Source organism: Coffea arabica, chromosome 1e, assembly GCF_036785885.1.
Source record: "Coffea arabica cultivar ET-39 chromosome 1e, Coffea Arabica ET-39 HiFi, whole genome shotgun sequence".
Lineage (NCBI taxonomy): Eukaryota > Viridiplantae > Streptophyta > Magnoliopsida > Gentianales > Rubiaceae > Coffea > Coffea arabica.
Window position 1 is genome coordinate 56108973 of NC_092311.1, and position 19469 is coordinate 56128441.

The 19469-nt window shown below is 37.1% G+C and overlaps 2 protein-coding genes across 4 annotated transcripts; one reads left to right on the forward strand and one right to left on the reverse strand.

The window, feature by feature from the left end:
* Positions 1-4022: 4022 nt before the first annotated feature.
* LOC113735603 (DNA mismatch repair protein MSH6) lies at positions 4023-15145 on the forward strand. The gene is made up of 21 exons (XM_027262600.2): positions 4023-5131; positions 5730-5823; positions 6566-6668; positions 6757-6810; positions 6913-6987; positions 7196-7264; positions 7373-7456; positions 7567-7761; positions 8212-8759; positions 8848-8977; positions 9952-10043; positions 10130-10308; positions 10386-10588; positions 10678-10779; positions 11441-11603; positions 12216-12505; positions 12579-12716; positions 13043-13122; positions 13218-13317; positions 13522-13651; positions 14107-15145. The coding sequence occupies exons 1-21, from the start codon at positions 4291-4293 to the stop codon at positions 14337-14339; spliced, it is 3903 nt and encodes a 1300-aa protein (XP_027118401.1). The 5' UTR covers positions 4023-4290; the 3' UTR covers positions 14340-15145.
* On the reverse strand, positions 14803-17910 carry LOC113735612 (uncharacterized). 3 transcript variants are annotated; one of them, XM_027262609.2, is made up of 7 exons: positions 17542-17910; positions 17265-17336; positions 16421-16497; positions 15842-15974; positions 15608-15688; positions 15193-15294; positions 14803-14997 (listed from the first exon to the last, which is right to left on the reverse strand). In XM_027262609.2, exons 1-7 carry the CDS (start codon positions 17725-17727, stop codon positions 14944-14946), a joined length of 705 nt encoding a protein of 234 aa, XP_027118410.2. In that variant the 5' UTR covers positions 17728-17910; the 3' UTR covers positions 14803-14943. The 3 variants fall into 3 exon arrangements, with proteins under 3 accessions (XP_027118410.2, XP_071922826.1, XP_071922829.1); XM_072066725.1 differs by having other exon boundaries at positions 15147-15294; XM_072066728.1 differs by lacking the exons at positions 17265-17336; positions 17542-17910 and adding an exon at positions 16805-16942.
* Between the last annotated feature and the right edge of the window lie 1559 nt (positions 17911-19469).

Here is a 19469-nt window from a genome sequence, read left to right on the forward strand (position 1 = left end):
AATTTTTATTGTTTAAATATTTATATATATTTATGCATTTATAATACATTTATAAATAAATATATTTATATAGTTATATAAAAATATATAAATGTATTATATTATATATAATACATAATATAAATATATCTACAAATGTAATAATTGTATATTATTATAAATGAATATTATATAAATATATAAATTAATATATTATAAATATATAAATATATAATATTATGTATAAATGTATTAATATAATTAATACAAATATATAAATGTATTAGTATTATGTATAAATGTATAATTAATATTGTGTGTTAATATTATGGTTAAATGTATTATGTTATACATAATACATAATATAATTGTATATAAATATACATAAATATATATACATAAATGTGTAATATATATAATATGTAATATATATATTAAATATATAATATATAATATTTATATAAATGTATAATTACATATTTATATTAATATTAATTTATATGGTATATAATATTTATATAAATATGTAAAAATATTTTTTAAACAAAATAGAATATTTATAATATGTTTAAATAAATATATAAATATATAATATTATAAATATATAATATATATAATAAATTTTTGAGGGTGAGGGACTCAAAAATTCAAAAAAAAATTTTGAGGTTACTGGCAGTGCCGGAATAGGTGATCGGCGCCGGGAGAGGTGGTGGAGGCGGTGTCTGGTGTGGTGGGTTGGGTGAGGGAGAAAGAAAAATTTTTGAGAAATTTTTTTTGTATAGATTTTTTAAGTGTTTAGGTAAAAAACTTTGAAAAGTTTTTTGGGGTTCCTGTAGCAAAAGTTGTTAAAAAACTAGTAGCTAAAAAACTTGGTAAAAAACTAGGGTGCCAAACAGACCCTATGTTGATAATATCTTGGAGTTGATGCTCAAGCACATAATTGGGATACGCGCGCATGCTTTTGTCTTCTTTTCCTTTATCGCGCGCATGCTTTTGTCTTCTTTTCCTTTATCAACCTTTGCGGCTAAACTAATTGCATTGCTCGATGGCTTTAACCAACTTCTCTGCCTACAAATCTTCAAGATGAATGCCAGAGTTTAAAATAAATTGAACATCTGTTGATTTTATATTTATATTATAGTCTCTTTCAAACTCCCAAGAGAAAGAAACAATTTTGACCCTGAGGAGTAAAAAAGGGGAAAAAAAATATACAAGGAGTAGGAGAAAGTGCCAACAACATCTTGGAATTTAAATTTGGGATAATTTTAAGCACCTCCCCTGAGTTTTTTGACAATTACTAAAAACTCTCCTCGAGTTTTGAAAATTATACCTACCTCCCTTGTTTTCATTGTTTAAGCAACATTTTAGGCCTAAAAAGCTAGACTTTTCTTAAAAATTCTATAATGCACAAGGGTTATAATTCACAACAAAATTAAAAAGGAAAAAAAATGGTTCATTGTCTCTATTTCATTCATTTTTACATGGAATCAGCATTGCCTATTCATCAAAATTTGAATCACCACTAAATAAATACTTAATTTTGTTCTAATGGCCTTTTTTATCTAAAAATTTTTAGTGTAGACTATTGTATCAACTACAAATGTTGTATCGAATATCCAAAAGTTTACTTATAATATTATATCACTCTTCGAAATTTGCTTAATACACATCAATATTCATTAATATCCCTAGTTTTCAATCGCGATTTGTCACTTTTTGAATACAAAATAGTCTAAACCATCATTATTAATACCAGCATCCAATATGCTCCATCTGCACAGAGTTCAAAATTAGTTAAATTCTTTCTATAAGAATAACATCACTAATAATTACAAATAAAATATATAAACAAAATGCAATTATAAATATTCCAGGAACTTTTTTTTTTGTTTCATAACAACCACAATAGTATAATATTTATTTAGTTTTTATTTCACTTTTTATCCTTAATTTTTTATTTTTTATCACTGCCACTGTCTTCATCCTCATCTAGTTTGATAATGAAAATATCACTCAAGTTGTCATTTAACAATTTCAATTTGTGACTGCCTATAAAAAATTGGAAACAAAATTGGGCACTAAGAAACTATTTAATAATAATGAAAAGAGAGAATTGGGAATAGACACCAAGATAGGTAGGCACTAATGGTTGGCATGTATTATGGTTTTATTAGTGATGGCAAAACACACAAAATAAATACACAAGTTTAGAAGGAAAACAGATGTAGGAGGAAGAAAATAAGAGAATTAAATGGGAAAGACTATAGTTTGAGTTATTGGTTGACCATAAATAAGAAAGCTTTAATTTTTCATAGAGTTCTTCAATGAGTTGACAATTAATAAAAGATATTGTTGTTTTTTTATCACATCAATGGAGGTCCTCACAATTATGTAAATCTCAAAGGAGTTGAGTGAATTGTTGAAAATCTCAATGGGGGTTTATGAAATTATCCCTTTAAAATTTACTACTACTAGTAGATAAATTTCTTTTCTACTATAAGGGTTGATTGATTTTTTCCTAATAATTACGTGCACACAGGAGCTGGTCACAGTCCGCACAATTTTGGGGCCGGGCAACATATTGTAAAACTAACCAGGAGGGCTTAAGTCCCTCCCAGTCCCTGCAGTGAAAAAAAATTTAAGGATTATATCAAAATATTTCCTTGATCTAGTTGATATGTATATCTATTAGTTTTCTATCACAATTTTCTTAGACTCTCCATTTCTCTAAATTAAGATAGAATAGTTTATACAAATATATCGGACCTATTTGGAAGCTCAAGTTTTTTGCAAGTTTGTATAATACTAGGTTTTTTAACAACTCTTACTACAGGAATCCCAAAAAACTTATCAAAATTTTTAACCTACCCACCTCAAATCTAATACACAAAAAATTTCCTTTCAACTTTTCTTCTTTTTCCTCCCTCACCCAACCCACCACATCACCGGTCGCAGCTAGCGGGCAGCTCAGGCCAGAATTTCTTCTGACCCAAATGCATGGCAACAAATGCGAGAGAACTATGAAGCTATTGTCTTAGAAGATCATGCCTTTTCTGAACAACATGAAATAGAGTATGCCTCTGATAGGAAGGTTTTAAATTGAGTACGGATCTTTGTAAGTAGATCAGGTCCATCACGAGTTGGACATTTACCATTCTGTGATGTATTTGATCTTGCTGAAACAGAAGCAGCAGCATTGAAGTGTGCTCGCAATTCCTCAATTCTTCTGTAATGCGGGAGAGGGAGGGTGGCGGGGGAGGGGATGAGAGGGGAAGAGAAAAAGCTAAAAAAAAAATTCCTTGGCTACAAGTTCTAATACAAGTTGGACTGCGAGGGGGAAGGGAGAGGAGAGGAGAGGGAGAGGGAGAGGGAGAAGGAGAAGAGGGGAAGGGAAAAGGGGAAAAAAGTTGCAGGCTACTGGGCGACCAGATCGCAACTAAGGGGAGGGGGAGGGTGGCGGGAAAGGGGAGGAGAGTGGGGAGAGAAAAAGAAAAAAAAAAAAAAATCCATGGCTTCACCTATTCTGGCGTCGGAGGGCGACCAGGAGGGGGAAGATAGGGAGAGAGGGAGAGGGAGAAGAGGGGAAGAAAAAAAGCTAAGCAAAAAATTTTCCCATAGCTGCTGCTGGTTCTTTTACGTCAGAGGCAGAGGCGCCGGAGGAGAAGAAGAAGAGAGGAAAGAAAAGAAAAAAGAAAGAAAAAAAGAAAAAAAAAGAAAAAAGAAAAGAAAAAAGAAAAAGAAAGAAATCTACAGTAAAATATTTTCATCATAAAAATTTTTTATCATAAAGTTTTTCATCCTAAAAATTTTTCTTACAATTTCTACAGTAATTTATAGTAAAATTTTATACAAACATCCAAAAAACTCACCTTTCAAACGGGCCATCGTTGCTGACAAAAAAAAAACAAAAAAGACATATTGAGTTTGTTTGGATAAGGTTTATTTGGATGATTTATTTGAGATATTTACTGTAGTATTTTTTGTGATGTGATGTATGTGAGATAAAAAGATGATTAAAAAGATAAAAAGCTGATTGAGATTTGTGAAAACAAATTTTGCAAACCAAATTTGGCTTGTCCAGACAAACTCATTGTAAAACTGGCCCGGCTCCGATCCTTGATTCCCGCCAAAGCTCCGTAGATTCCCGCCCATGCCTTCCTTTCTTCGTATCGTCCGTGCCCGGCCTCCTCTCATTCTCCTCCCCCAAACAGCCACAACACTGACAAGACATTCATTCCTCTGTCCTCCTCCCTGCTGCTGCTGCTATTGAGCAACTACTCCTAAAGTTACTTCTCCTAAGTCGATCAAAAAATGGCGCCTTCTGGTCGTCGGACGAGCAATGGCCGATCACCGCCTGTCAATCAACAGCAGCAGATCACCTCTTTCTTCTCCAAGAAGACATCATCGTCGTCATCCCCATCACCAACTGCTCCCCCCTTATTTTCCACCCCCAAGCTCACCACTAAGAAACCTAGCCCTACCACTGACTGTAGCCCCAGCTCCAGCCCGTTCACTCCTTCACCTCTCGAAACCAGACCAAAGAAACCCTTACTAGTCATCCGCCCTTCCTCACCTTCTGCTTCGGCTTCTCCCATGAAATCCTACGGACCTGAGGTTGTCGATAAAAGAATTAGGGTTTACTGGCCGTTGGACCAGTCGTGGTACCATGGCTGCGTCAAACATTTCGATGAAATCTCTGGTAAGCATTTGGTTCTCTATGATGATGCGGATGAGGAATTATTGAACCTTGCCGAGGAAAAGATTGAGTGGCCGGTTGAGGAGGTACCTGTCAGGGGGAGGTTCCGCCGTTTGCGACGGATTTCAATTGTGGAAGATGATGAGGAGAACGACTGTGTGGAGAAGGAGAGCGGTGGCAATGATGATGAGGAGTCGGGATGGAATGCTGCGGAAAGAGAGGTGGTCGAGGATGTTCCCGTGGGCATGGAATTGGAGGAGGATTATGATGGAGTGTGTAGTGGAAAAATAACTAGTGGAAGAAGCAGTAAGCGTAAGATGGGTGGGGCGGCGAAGCTGGGTGCTAATTCTTCTAAGAAGATAAAGAATGTTGGAGATACCGAGCAAATTGACAGCAAGATTTCTTGTCATGTCAAGGGTGAAAATTTGATTGAACCTGCTGGGAACAATGTAATTAGTAAGTCAATACAGCTTTCAGTTTCTTCTTTCTTTACTCCGTTGGTTTATCCTTTTTCTCCAGTCGCTAATACTTATTGTAAATTAGGCAATCTGATTTGCCGCTAGTTCTTTTTGTGTCCTTTTGAATGATGTACTAGTGTTCGTCATCCAGTTCTAGATTTTCACTTAATTTGCTATAAATGCTTCTTATAAATGCTTAGAAATGGTACTTCACCCTTTTCTTATGCATAAAGCTCCAGGCTGTAGCATGTCCGCTTCTTAGGCATCACTGCTATGGCTGTTTCTTTTTTTTTTCACCCTTATGGTTTTCGTGCTTGAGGTTTAACCAGCTATTCCAGCATTTTATCCAGTAGTTTTTGACTTAAGAATTATTGTGTTGTTGCACTAAAATGTGAATTGGTTAGTAGAATCAAATAATTATTTTATGCTGAGAACTTGTTGGAGGTATGTAATAAACAAATATAACTATTAAAGAAAAGGAAAGTAAGAAGGTCCTCTGGTTATCCAAGTATGTGATTACGTTATCTCTGTTCTTGTTTTATTATTTCCCGTTGAAGTGCATCAACTGCCTGTAACTTTATATTTGGCTGTTGCAGGTGAGAAGGGTATTGATAGTTGTAGAACTTCAATAGATGTTGCCGAAGAAAGATTCGGTGCACGCGAAGCAGGAAAGCTGTGGTTCTTGGGGAAGTAAGTTCTGGTTTGAGTTTTCCAGCCAACATCTTTGCGCATAATATGAGTATGGAAACCAGTTTTTTTTTTTTTTTTTTCAAATGGTATAAAAAGGGGAAATTTACTAATCTTTTGGCACCTTTAATTGGCCACTATCACTGGTGGACCCACATGCTATTAAGTGGGTTTTTTTTTTGGGGAGAAGGAGGGGGGAAGGATTGCCCTCCACTTAATTTTGAGAAAATGAGTTATTAAGCTTAGAAAAATTTATCGTAAGATTTTAAAGTTAGCTTCTTATTTGCCCACACTAAAATTTTACAAATTATCTTTTCCATCTACATTGACCCCCCAAAAAATTAAAATTCATAATTGTTACCATTACTAGAACTTTAGATGTACTTAAAGTTAATTGTGGAGGTTATTTCAAGAATAAATTCTTTCAAAGTTTCTAAATGTAAATATACAGAATGATTTTCACTTCTAAATTTAAGCACAATATGACTTCAAAACGTATTAAACTTACTAAGATATTACAATATAAACTTCAAAGCGTATTAAACTTAGAAAAGAGAATTTGTGTTTCACATAAATATCCATTAGTTTTAACTATACTATTTTTTGATTTCATGTGTTGTCGAAGATTGACCACCCTCACCCTAGGGTCTTGGCTCCGCCACTGGCCACTCTAGTTTACGTGGATTTAGTTTCTTTTGCTTATGAAAATTTGATGGTAATCAAGCATCTTTCTTTGCATCAACAGGGACCGTAGGGATGCCAATAGACGACGTCCTGGACATGTGGATTATGATCCAAAAACTTTGTACTTGCCGCCGGAGTTTTTAAAACGTTTATCAGATGGCCAGGTAATTTTTTTTTTTTCTGGTTATTTGTTATGTGTTTGAGGTTACTTATCAGCTTTGAGAAAGTTAGTGTTGACTTTTTAATTTTTAGAGACAATGGTGGGACTTTAAGTCAAAGCACATGGACAAGGTTATGTTTTTCAAGGTATTTGTTTGGTTCAAAGATTGTCATTTTCTTAACTTTTTAGTCGATCATCTTACTCTATTTCCTAAAACTGACAATATGACTTGCTTGCTGATAAATCAGATGGGCAAATTTTATGAACTCTTTGAAATGGACGCACATGTTGGTGCCAAAGAGCTGGATTTGCAATACATGAAGGTAGTTATCGATGAAGGAAAGATGTAAAATACTTAATGGAAGTGCATTTTCATGAAGCCTTCTTTCGTCTTAAGAGGGATTAGTTAATAGACAATGTTGATTATTCATCGTTCTTTTTGCATTTTTTAGTATGAACTTTTTAGCAGCTTTTTGTCACAAAATTTTAGTAATTTGTGCCGAGGTTTATGTTATCTGTTTCCCTTGTTAGGGAGATCAACCTCATTGTGGCTTTCCAGAAAAGAACTTCTCAATGAATGTGGAAAAACTGGCAAGAAAGGTTGTGATTGCTAATATTTTTCAACTTCAAGCTATCATTCAGGCTTTTTGGTGCGGCTAATTAGCCTATATTGCTCTGCCTCTTATTTCAGTTGCTTTGACTGAGCAGGGTTATCGTGTTCTTGTTGTGGAGCAAACAGAAACACCTGAGCAGCTTGAGATGCGTCGCAGAGAGATGGGCTCTAAAGATAAGGTAATGATTACACATACAATATCTCTGGTGGACCTTAATGAACTTGTAGTTTATTTTGTAGGGCATGTGCTTCTCTAACAGTAGCTTTGATATGTGCCAATGATTTTCAGGTTGTAAAACGTGAAATATGTGCTGTAGTCACAAAAGGAACATTAACAGAAGGAGAAATGCTCTCAGCAAACCCTGATGCTGCTTATTTGATGTCATTGATTGAAAACTTTCCAAGCTCAGGAAATCAGCTTGCACAGCCAATATTCGGTGTATGTGTGGTTGATGTAGCCACAAGCAAGATTATGCTTGGACAGGTGTGAGGCTTTGACTATATGATTGTACTTTTTATACATAAAGTGAAAAGTTACGGGAGTATATATTCCTTTATCTACTTTGGAATTATATCATAAACGACTTATTCATTGGCTGGCTGATTGATGTGTGATTACGTTAGATGGAAACATCACCTGGAACTGCTTGAATTTAGGTTCATGACTTAATCTGAACAGGGTCTGAGATAAGGCCAATCTTTTAATTGGAGATGGTTATATATGCTAAATGGGTATGCATGTTTTGCATATATGCATCTGGTATAAACATTATTACAAAATTATGCTTGCATTTCTCCCTGTGTTTTGGCATCTGGTAGGCATCCCTTGTGTGCTTAAAAACCTCTTATCAGGCTGTACCGCGCACTAATTTCCCTGTCCCTGATCATATCTTTTACAATGATACGTCTAACCATGTACGTATTTTTGAACCAGTTCAGGGATGATTCAGACTGCAGCATCCTGTGTTGTCTATTATCTGAGTTAAGGCCGGTGGAAATCGTTAAACCTGCTAAACTGCTAAGCCCTGAGACGGAGAGACTACTTCTACGACATACACGGAATCCTTTAATTAATGATTTGCTTCCTCTTTCGGAATTCTGGGATGGAGAGAAAACCATAAATGAAGTAAATTGTATTTTTCAGCGAATTAATAATCAGACATGTTCTTTATCTCAAAGTGGTGCAGTGTCACATGCAATTCAATCTTCAGTTAAAGATGGTGGGGAATGCTTGCCAGACATTTTGGCTGAGCTTCTGGCTGCAGGGGAGAACGGAAGCTATGCACTCTCAGCTCTTGGAGGCATTCTTTTCTACTTGAAGAAAGCTTTTCTGGATGAATCTCTACTTAGATTTGCGAAGTTTGAGTCACTCCCGTGTTCTGGTTTGGGTAATATTTCTCAAATGCCATACATGGTTTTGGATGCAGCTGCTTTGGAGAATCTTGAGATTTTTGAAAACAGCAGAAATGGAGATAGTTTTGGGTATGAAGCCAGTTGGCTGACATTGATTTTCTTGTTTCATTTTAATCATTTGCGACCTTATGTTTGGGTAATTTCCTTGTTTATGAAGGACATTGTATGCACAGATGAACCATTGTGTGACAGCTTTTGGCAAAAGGTTACTTAAAAAATGGCTTGCAAGGCCTTTGTGTCATGTGGAATTGATACATGAACGCCAGGATGCTGTAGCAGGACTAAAGGTATGATAATGTTGGAAATGAACCTTGCAAAAGCATGGTCGCGCGAATCAAGTACAAACAGTGTTCTTTTGTCAAAACTGGGTTGGCATTGTATTGTATTTGTGCTATAAGATTGCACTGCTTGGAGTTAGATGTAAAGCTGGAGAGGGGGGTGGTTGTTATATATGAGTCATTCTTCTTGTTGGATTTTTGTTCCATCATAATCGAGCAAGGTGAATTGAAAGGGTTATAAAGAAAAAGGGAAAAGAATGGGAGATTTCAGAGGTTTGATTGAGATACAATTTGATCTGAAATCATGGCATCATATGTTCAAATTTTAATTGTGTCCTTGCTCTCTGAAATACGTTTTTTCCACATCTGGAAATTTTGTAAATTGAAGGCACAATCTGTTCAAAGCAAGTGAACTCAACTTCCATTGCAATCCAATGGGAACCAAAGGGGTCTTTTTTCATTTATATTGTTTTCCCTATATTTTCAATTACGACAACTGTCTGTTCAAGTTTAGTTGTCTCCATGCAAAACCTATTTGGTGAGATCATGAACTTCCCCTCCCCCTTTTTTGACTTATTATATAATTTCCTTTAGTTCTGCTTGCTTCATATGTTTCATCATTTTGGCTGCTTCAGTTTTTATGAAAAGTGTTTTTTCAGCCAACAATATTACCAGTTTTGTTTTAGTTGTTACACTGTTGAAATATACCAACAAAGTGAAAAATTTTTTAAATACAATGTATTTGATGATGCCTGCATAGTCATTTTTCCCTTGACAGTTTTTCTTCATAGCATTTGACTTGCTTTGCTTGTTGGATATAGGTAGTAATTTTTCTGAGGATATTGCCAGTCATTTAACCATTTTAGTTTCCTCTTTAATATTTATGTTCTCACAATTGATGACTTTCTGATGTCTATTTTGTTCATGTATTGAGAATGCAACTCTTCATTTTAAGAAACTTTTTTTTCCTCATTGTATTCTAGGGAGTTAATCTACCTTTCGTCCTTGAGTTCCGAAAAGAGTTGTCCAGGCTTCAAGATGTTGAGCGTTTGCTTGCACGCATCTTCGCAAGCAGGTAAAGTTGGTGCTGTTTTAGATGTTAAATACTTTTGAAAGAATTTTGGTGATACTCTCATGTCATTTGTTTTGGCTTGCATGCAGTGAAGCCATTGGAAGGAATGCAAAAAAAGTAATCCTGTATGAGGATGCAGCAAAGAAGCAGCTTCAAGAGTTTATATCAGCTTTGCGTGGATGTGAACTCATTTATCATGCATGCTCTTCACTTGCTTCAATTTTGGAAAATGTGGATTCAAGGCTATTACATCATTTATTGACTCCTGGTACAGCTTCAATTTATATATTAGCAATGTGATGCAAACCTTGCTTTGGAATTTTTATACATGAATATCTTTTGCAGGTAAAGGTCTTCCTGATGTACGTTCAGTTATGAAACACTTCAAGGATGCTTTTGACTGGGTGGAAGCAAATAATTCTGGTCGTATAATTCCTAGAAAAGGGGCTGATAAAGAATATGATGACGCCTGCAAAAATGTCAGGGAGGTGGAATCTAATTTGATGGAACATTTGAAGGAACAGCGCAGGTTACTTGGAGATGCATCTGTAAGAACCTGCCTGATGATGACCAAAGTATTGATATTGGGTTGTTTTTGTTATTTTCATCAGGTTTTAACATGTGCATTCTTTTTTAGGTCAATTACGTTACAGTGGGGAAAGATGCCTACCTTTTGGAAGTGCCAGAAAGTTTGTGCAGGAGGACTCCGCGTGATTATGAGTTACAATCATCTAAAAAGGTAGAACACAAGTTTATGTGTTCTGAAAAGATCAAAAATTTTTTATAGTAAGTTTAGGGGTAAATGCTGATTTCCTGCTGCAATGATGTGACTTGCCCATTGGAGTTACACGATTCATATAGCTTTGAGATAAATTGTAAGGTTAATGACCATTGGAATAATGCTCTTATCATGTTAGTGACGGAAACTAACCAGTGGTAAAGGATTAAAACCTCAAGAGGGGGGGGGGGAAGGTGGATGGGTGGGTGGAGTACAGTTACTAGTATGAGACTGCAACATGGCCTTATGTCTGGTAGGATGGCAGAGCTATGTCTACATGAGCATACTGGTTCTGGTTGATTAAGAATCTGAAGTTCATCTGCTCCTTCATAATGGTGCTCAAAGCACCGCACTTTGATATCATTATATGGTGGGGAAAATCAATTTGATCCCAATTGTTTGATTAAGAATATGAAAATCAATACCTTCCATAATAGTGCGCAAGAAACTGCACTTTTATACTATTCTTTTGGACTGACATTGATCTCCATATGAGTAATTAGCTCCTGGGTAAAAAACTTAATTATTGTGCTCAGGCCACGAAATTTGTAAGTTTGGGATTACATCATGTGTTCTGTTGTGCAGTCATCTAAACGTTCCCTTCCAAACCTATTATCCACAGGGTTTTTTCCGTTATTGGACCCCCGTTATCAAAAAGTTGTTGGGTGAGCTGTCACAGGCGGAATCTGAAAAGGAATCCAAGTTGAAAAGCATCTTCCAGAGGTTGGTTGGAAGATTCAGTGCGCATCATAATATGTGGAGACAGTTGGTTTCTACTGCTGCAGGTATAATCTGATCCATTCAGATGTTGATTGGGTGGTTGGTTTGCAAATCCTTTATTTTACAGGAAAATTTGTTCTGGTCTTTTCTGAGTCACGGGATTCATCGATTGAAAAGATAACTTCTAAGATTTTTGTTATTCTTTGTTTGTTTTCCTGTATGTTTGCAACTATGTAATAGCTTGTCGGAGTCTGCATTCTAGAATACCAGCTTCCCAACCAAAAAGTTACCCAAGGGAAGCACATACCGTTTGTGAATACTTAATAACGAGACGCAAATCTGGAACAAGTATGTATATATGTATTTCCCTCTTAGAAGTACAAATTTTTGGAGAATCTTTTTTGCGCGTGAAGCTCTCAAGCACCAGATACAAAGTGGGAGTTTTAGAATCAAATTCTGCAATTCATTAGTGTCAGTCTTTGATTAGTAGGAAATTATGAAGCAGTAAACAGAATGTAGTTCTTGTCGAATTACAATTACTAGTAGACTTTTATATACCATGGTCTTCTGTTTTGCTTGGTTTTTATCTGAAACACGTTAAGTTTTCATGATTGTAATTAAAAGAGATTTGCTGGCTTGAAATATCTTATACATGGTAGACATTGATAATTTTGCAGAGCTGGATGTTTTAATTAGCATCTCTATTGCATGTGACTACTATGAAGGACAAGCTTGTCGTCCAATTATTACTGGCTCATCGTCTCCAGATGCAGTGCCCTGCCTTACTGCCAAAAGTTTAGGGCACCCTACCCTTAGAAGTGATTCTCTAGGCAAGGGTGGGTTTGTCCCCAATGATGTTACTCTTGGTGGTTCTGAACATGCCGGCTTTATCTTGCTCACTGGGCCTAACATGGGTGGAAAGTCAACTCTTCTGCGTCAAGTTTGCTTGGCTGTTATTCTGGCACAGGTGATAATTCGGTTATGTGGCTTCATATGTCGTTAGTTTGTCTATTAGTTACTTTGCTTTTGATTTTTCCCAGGTCGGAGCAGATGTACCAGCTCAAAGCTTTGTCATGTCTCCTGTTGACCGCATCTTTGTTCGAATGGGTGCAAGAGATCACATTATGGCAGGGCAAAGTACATTCTTGGCAGAACTTTTAGAAACTGCATCTATGCTGGTGAGATGCAGTTATCTTAGTTGCTTCCTCTTTTAAAAACCTGTGTTAGTCTCGTGAATTTCTTGCATCCCACTTAGAGACTGTTATTATTGATTTCTGGGAGTTGTATCATTAATCAGTATGTTTTGGTTCTGCTTATATGAGTTACAAGAAATGAAGAAAGAAAAAAGAAAAGGATTCTTCGTGAACTAGATCCAAGTTAGTTACACAGAACAGTTAACCTTGTTCAGGGAACAAGTTAATGTTGAAACATTTGTTACTGCAGTGAGGCCATAAACAAATTGAAATTTGCTTTCTAATTGAGCCAATTTTGATGGTTAATACAGTCATTGGCAACTAGAAATTCAATTGTTGCATTGGATGAGCTTGGACGAGGAACGTCAACTTCAGATGGACAAGCAATAGCGTATGTACCAGTATGGCAAGAACATTCTTCAGAATTTTGGTTTGATGCTTTCATTCACATTACTTACTTTGGCCTTCTGTGTTTTCCTTCTGCAGTGAATCTGTTCTTGATCACTTTGCCCACAAGGTACATTGTCGAGGAATGTTCTCTACTCATTATCATCGATTGGCTATTGACTATGAGAGAGATCCCAAGGTATGAATAACTGTGGAATCTTGTTCAAGGATATTTAGCCAAGCCAACACAAATGAATTGGTTAAACGGAATTTGATCCAAGCGGTAGTTAATTATTGGCTGATTTATGATAAGCTAAGTTTTTCTCCAGTTATGATTATTAATCTAGTCTTTCATTTTCAAAGAACTAGTGATACATAGTCCAATTGTATCCTTGGTGTACAGGTTTCCCGGTTTCACATGGCATGCCAAGTTGGCAGAGGAATTGAAGGTCTGGAGGATGTTACATTTCTTTACAGGTTGACCCCTGGTGCGTGCCCCAAAAGTTATGGTGTCAATGTTGCAAGGCTAGCTGGTAAGTTGTTTTTTTGGTTTCCTGTAAATAATTTAAGCCCAAAGACTCCCTCTTGGCTCCTGGTCTCTCCATCCTCCTGTGTCTTCCCTTCCCCCTCTCTATCTCCCTCCATGGTGCCACTAGATGCAAGATCAGGCTTCTTTTGGGTCTGGTTAGTCATTATTTTCTGCTATTGATTGATTAACCATTTTAGAGGCAATTGGAGATTTTTTTTTTTTTTAACTGAGTGACCGGGTATTGAAAGAGCAAGGAGCATCTGTGGCTTTATTAGCAATCACTAGCTGGTCTTGCATGAAAGAGAAATCTGAACAGAATTGTTTTCAAGTATTTTGATGTGTGGAAAACAGGCCTTGCAACCTCGAAGTATTCCATCCGAAGAGGGAACTTTCTAGTCTAGGAACCTTAACATTTTTATTTTTTTCTTTTCTGATTAGTTGTTTCTGGCTTCATTTCAGGACTTCCTGATGCTGTGCTCCAAAAGGCCACATTGAAGTCTCGAGATTTTGAGGAAACCTATGGGAGAATAAAGGGACCGAAGGACATATTTTCAACTCATCAGAAAGAGGAGCTGAAAAATGTGATGAAGAATTTATCAACCATTGTGGCCAACAACAGTTGCCATCAAAGTGCGGTTTCTACGCTAGCCGAACTGCAAGGAAAAGCAAGGTTACTTCTAGAACGAAGTTAAAAAGGCAATCACTCCATTCTGTTGTACAGTATTGGCTTGTTCTGATTACTTGGAATGAGGCACAACCGGCCATTGGCAACTTTGCCCAGTTCTGAGATATTTATTCGGCAGTTGATTTCTCACCAGTTGCTTGGTTATTGTTTCGAAAATTGCTGCTATTCCACGTTTTACCTGTTTTGACCTTGAAAGTGTGTAGCGGACTTGTGGAAGCGGCAGCGCTTGCGGTCTAAATCACACGCAGAAGTTTGTTTCAGCGCAACCTTTTTGACTGTACCTGGCTGGGCCCATCTTAGGTGCGTATCGAAATGGACGGGAATGACTTTGAAGGGTTATTTTGTCTTTCCCTTGCCATCTCAAAACCAACAAAAAGGTTGTTTGCGGTGAGGATCTATCTGACGGTCGGGGTTACTGGAGCCGGGGGCATGATTTGTGGAATTTACTTTCATTTGTTGTTCGCATCTCATTTACCTTGCATCAAGGGAATCTATAGCTAGATTTGATTGATTGTTTGATTGCTCACGAGTAACAAAGGACAGAGCCGGGGAGAAAGTAACAAGGAGGATTGTCAAGACACTTGGGAGCGACTGCTACTGCTCATCTCATCTCATCTCCGTTGCTGTCTGTCGTGAAAAACTGGGTACGTTTCTCCTTCAGAAACCTGAAAAAGATGTGAAATGGAGTGTGAAGTCGTGGTTCTTATAGCTTGTGTTGTTGGGTGTGTTCAGATGCATTGGTCTGTGTGTATGGTTTGTGTTCTCTTGTTTGTTCATTTCACTCTATAAAAGTAAAGTAAAGTTGGTAAGATACATGGACGGACGTGGTTGGTTGACGTAGCTAGGATTTGGCAACGAACCTCATAGTTACGGGTCCTCCTAACGCTGTTTTGGATTGCGGTGATTATCCGAATCAATATGTACATGGGCAATAGGATGCCGGTAGCCCGTATAATCAGCAACTGCAGAAGTGGATCGGAAAGTCTCGAGTTAGTTTATTTATTTATTTAAATTATTATTTAAGAAGAAAAAAAGATAGAAGGAAGGAAAATTAAATTATTATTTAAGAAGGAAAAAAGATAGAAGGAAGGAAAATTAAATTATTATTTAAGAAGAAAAAAAGATAGAAGGAAGGAAAATTAAATTATTATTTAAGAAGAAAAAAAGATAGAAGGAAGGAAAATTGGCAGAGAGAGAGGGAGTTGAAGTATATGCGTCATGGTAGTTGCAATTAGCATCAGCAATGGGGAACGTAAAGTAAGGGAGGGTGCTCACTGTGAGTAGCGTGAAAGGGTAATCCCCTGTTCCTGCGCTGATCAGTGCAAGCATGTGTCGCAGCAGGAGCAATGCCGTGAACTGCAAATTGTAGAGTAAACAATACTAATAAACAGGAGCAGGGCGAGAAACTAGTAACCAGGGAAGACTTTTGGTACTAGGAATTTTTAGTTCACCTAAAAAGGCTTCTCAGGTTAGTTTAAGATACGGGCAAAAGATGGGAGGGAGGCTTACAATAAGAGCCACTGATCTGCAGTAGGAGGCAGTGGTGTCGGCTGCGGATGAGCATTCCGAGTACTCGACGTCGACCATTTCTTCCCCTCCAATTTCATGCTCTCTCTCTCTTGTTGGAGTTTCCGTGCTTTCCCTAATATTTGGAAAATTTTTACGTTATAAAAAAAAAAGTTTATCATAATTTAGCAGAAAGTCTGACGTGCCTTAAGACTATGATGATAACGAGTGAGGCCGCCGCGGTCTCTCACTACTCACTGCGGAGACATTCTCTTAAAGACATAATAATAATATTTTATTACTATTGTCTACAATTTGATGACAACAACAAAAGAGGCAGCGCATGTCCGATAGCGAGGCAGAGGGTTTATATTGTATTATTATTATTAAATATTAATACGAGAGTCTGTAGCAGCAAAGCAGGCAGGCAGGGAGTGGCGGGTGCAATTTTGGATGGTATGTATGAATCAGCAGATAGATGACGTCAATTTATATGATTCAAAAAGCGGCCATTTAATAACAAGACCGGCCCGACCCGACCCGACCCGGGGTGCGTGCACAGACAGTTAGTGTTATACGTACCTGATGCTTACTCTTGCTGCTGTTGAATCCATCAGCTGGGCCTTCTTAGGAGGAGCTGTATACCCCGGTTCAAACTTCTGCAACCAATCCCAATTCAATTTACTTGCTTTTTCACTAATTCGTAACCCATTAAGCCACACCACATACAATCAACCCTTTTCATCCATCCAAAATGCCCCCCAAAAAAAAAAAAAAAAAAACTGTTCTAAAATATCTGACAAGGGCCAAAAGTTTGTTAGGACGAGAAAAAGAGAGAGAGGTGGGGAGAAAAAAAAACCCAAAAAGAATTAAAGAGGAGAGGAGTGAATTCGAAATGATAAGTGTGCAGAAATACTAGTTTACGATCATGCCCTCCTGAGAAAACAGAGAGTTGGAGCAGCTTACGATCATGGTCAAGTTTTCAACTGCTAATGTGGATACGGAGTTGTTACTTAGAAATGCTACCAATGGAAGACGTCATGTCGATTTTGTTATTGAAATGCAACAAAAATCCGATTGACATGTAATGTAATGTAAGCCGCAAAATGATTCCTTCCTCTGTGTAACCTGATACTCCTATTCCATAAAGATTAATTTCACAAAGCACCTCACTGAAAGAAAGAATTAGGATTAAAAAGGAAACAACAACAACAACAAAAAAAAGCGGCTTAATCTCTATTAGTAATTGAAAACAGAGACGATGGAAACTCTGAACCGCAAGTACAAGGGGAAAAGCACCAACCCCCTAATATACCGTCTGCTAGAAAAGGAAAACCGAAACGATCAGATTGATAAATGATACCACTACTTACCGCCTCCAGTGCTTTTTTGAAAAAAAACAAAAAAGAAGGAATGAAATCCGAACCTGCAAACAAAGTTCACAAATTGTGTTCCCCTTTTCGTTGCACCATCTCTGTATGCAGTCTCTGTGAGCAAACTGAGAGAGAGAGAGAGAGAGAGAGAGAGAGAGAATTAAGACTCAAAAAAAAAAAAACAGAGTGATCGAGGATGCTGTCCACAAGAAAAAGGGGGGGGGGGGGGGGGGGGGAATTTTCCCACCCAGAAAGAAATATGGAGTAACACTCAACGAGAAGAAGAGTAAAAGAGGTGCTGGTGTTGGATTTGAGAATTGAAAATGGTACCTTGACGGTTCCGGAACAAGCGCATGGAGATTCCAAGCTCTTGCAGCTTTCCAACTCTGCTTCGTGGCATATTCTGCATAAAGCCGAAGGTGGTGGTGGTGGTGGTGAATGATAATGATAATAATGATGATGACGGGGTGTTGACATAAAAGCCTCGTCCACCACATATAATGTCACATCTCCCATCCTTCTCCTTTTTTCTTCTTGCCTTCTGACAAATACAACTAAAATTAAGGGGAAAAAGTTGTGCAAAAAAATCAAACGGAGGAGACGATGGTGGTCTCTGCTTTCTAATGAGTATTAATTGCTACAGTAGCAGCAGTTGTGTTTCTTTCCTTGTACTGCTACTACCTCTTCTTCTTCTGGGAGGATAGGATTGGTGTGTTTTGTACCGTATTTATCGAAATATGAAGGTGAGAGAGACTAAAAAATCTCGGGATCGTCCTTAATAGTAGAATTCTCTATTAACTTAACTAACAAGACTGGGAGTTCCCTTTTTTTTTTTTTTTTTTCTTTCTTTCTTATTGCAGTTGCGTAATAAGTACAATAATACTACTAATGAAAATTCTACCACTTATTTTACTTTAATAAATCCCAAAAAAAAAAAGAAAATTATAATAATAATAAAGTAAATATGTTAAATTAATCCAGTTGGACATGATCAAGACGCGCTTTGATTTGAAGAGAAGGAAAGCAACAAGATAGATGTCGTTTTTGACCGATCACCAATTTGTGAAGGGAGGGAAGCGGATTTTAAAGAATCGGAGCCACTGTACCGCGTCACTTTCATCGTATTCACGTTATCGGATTTCGCTTCAATTACTTGCAATCCTCCACCCCCAATCGCCAGTGAGCTTCTGATCAGTTTCTGACTTTAATTTGCCTCCTTTTTTTGAAAGTTGACCGCCCCCCAAACAAAAAACACCACCGGGCTCGGATTTGTTAAATTTTCTCTTCTTCATGGACGCTGATCCAATAATCCGATGCGTTTCAACAATTTTATTGGGTAACTGTTTTCCTGATAATAAAGGAAATCTTTGATTTAAATTGAGACAATATAATAATATACTTGTTGTAGTGCTAGATCGCTGATTTGATTATTTGGTCCGCACTCATCCAGATCCAAAAAAAAAAAAAACGGTGGTATAAAAAAGAATATATATATATATATATATATATATATATATATATATATATATATATATATATATATATATTAGTGGTAGAATGGAAAAAAGGTCAGAACCACCTGCAAATTTGTTGGCACCGACTAAACTAACTGTCCCCAACAAGAGAACTTATGAAATTTGAAGTCGAAAAGTTTGAGAAATGATTCTCTACCAGATTTTCTAGCTTCTGAAAAAAAAAAAAAGGAAAAAGAAAGATGGAATTCCAACTGCATGCAGCAAGCTTTAGCTGGATGGAATCCTGGAAAACGAAAGACGGCCCCAGCATGAATCGGTCAGTGCAAGCACATACTGCTGGAATCCTTTCGTTTGTTTAATTTTGTCAATTTTCTCTTAATCAATCACGTCAAAATTCTCCCCAAAAAAATATATAATAATAATTACTGCAAATCGGTACGAAGACATGCATGGTTCCCAAAGGGTTAATTATGAAAAAGTACCGATTTATTAAGAACATTTTAAATTTATTAAGAATGGTCTAAATTCTTGGAGGCTTCGTGAGCGTTTTCAGACATGCACGTCTGCGGTCGGTCTGGAGTTCGCATCAGTTTTTGAGCTCAGCAAATTTGAAATGTGGGAATGGGGGCCAGCCTAGCCTGCTTTTCCAGAGTTTGAACGCGGGATTGTTCATGTCCGATTGCTCGTTCACTAACGGCTCCTAAGAAAAGTAAAAGCGTTACGGCTACCAGAAATTATAAAGACAGCGGAGCCCACGCTTCAAATCCTCCGCGCTCTTCTCAT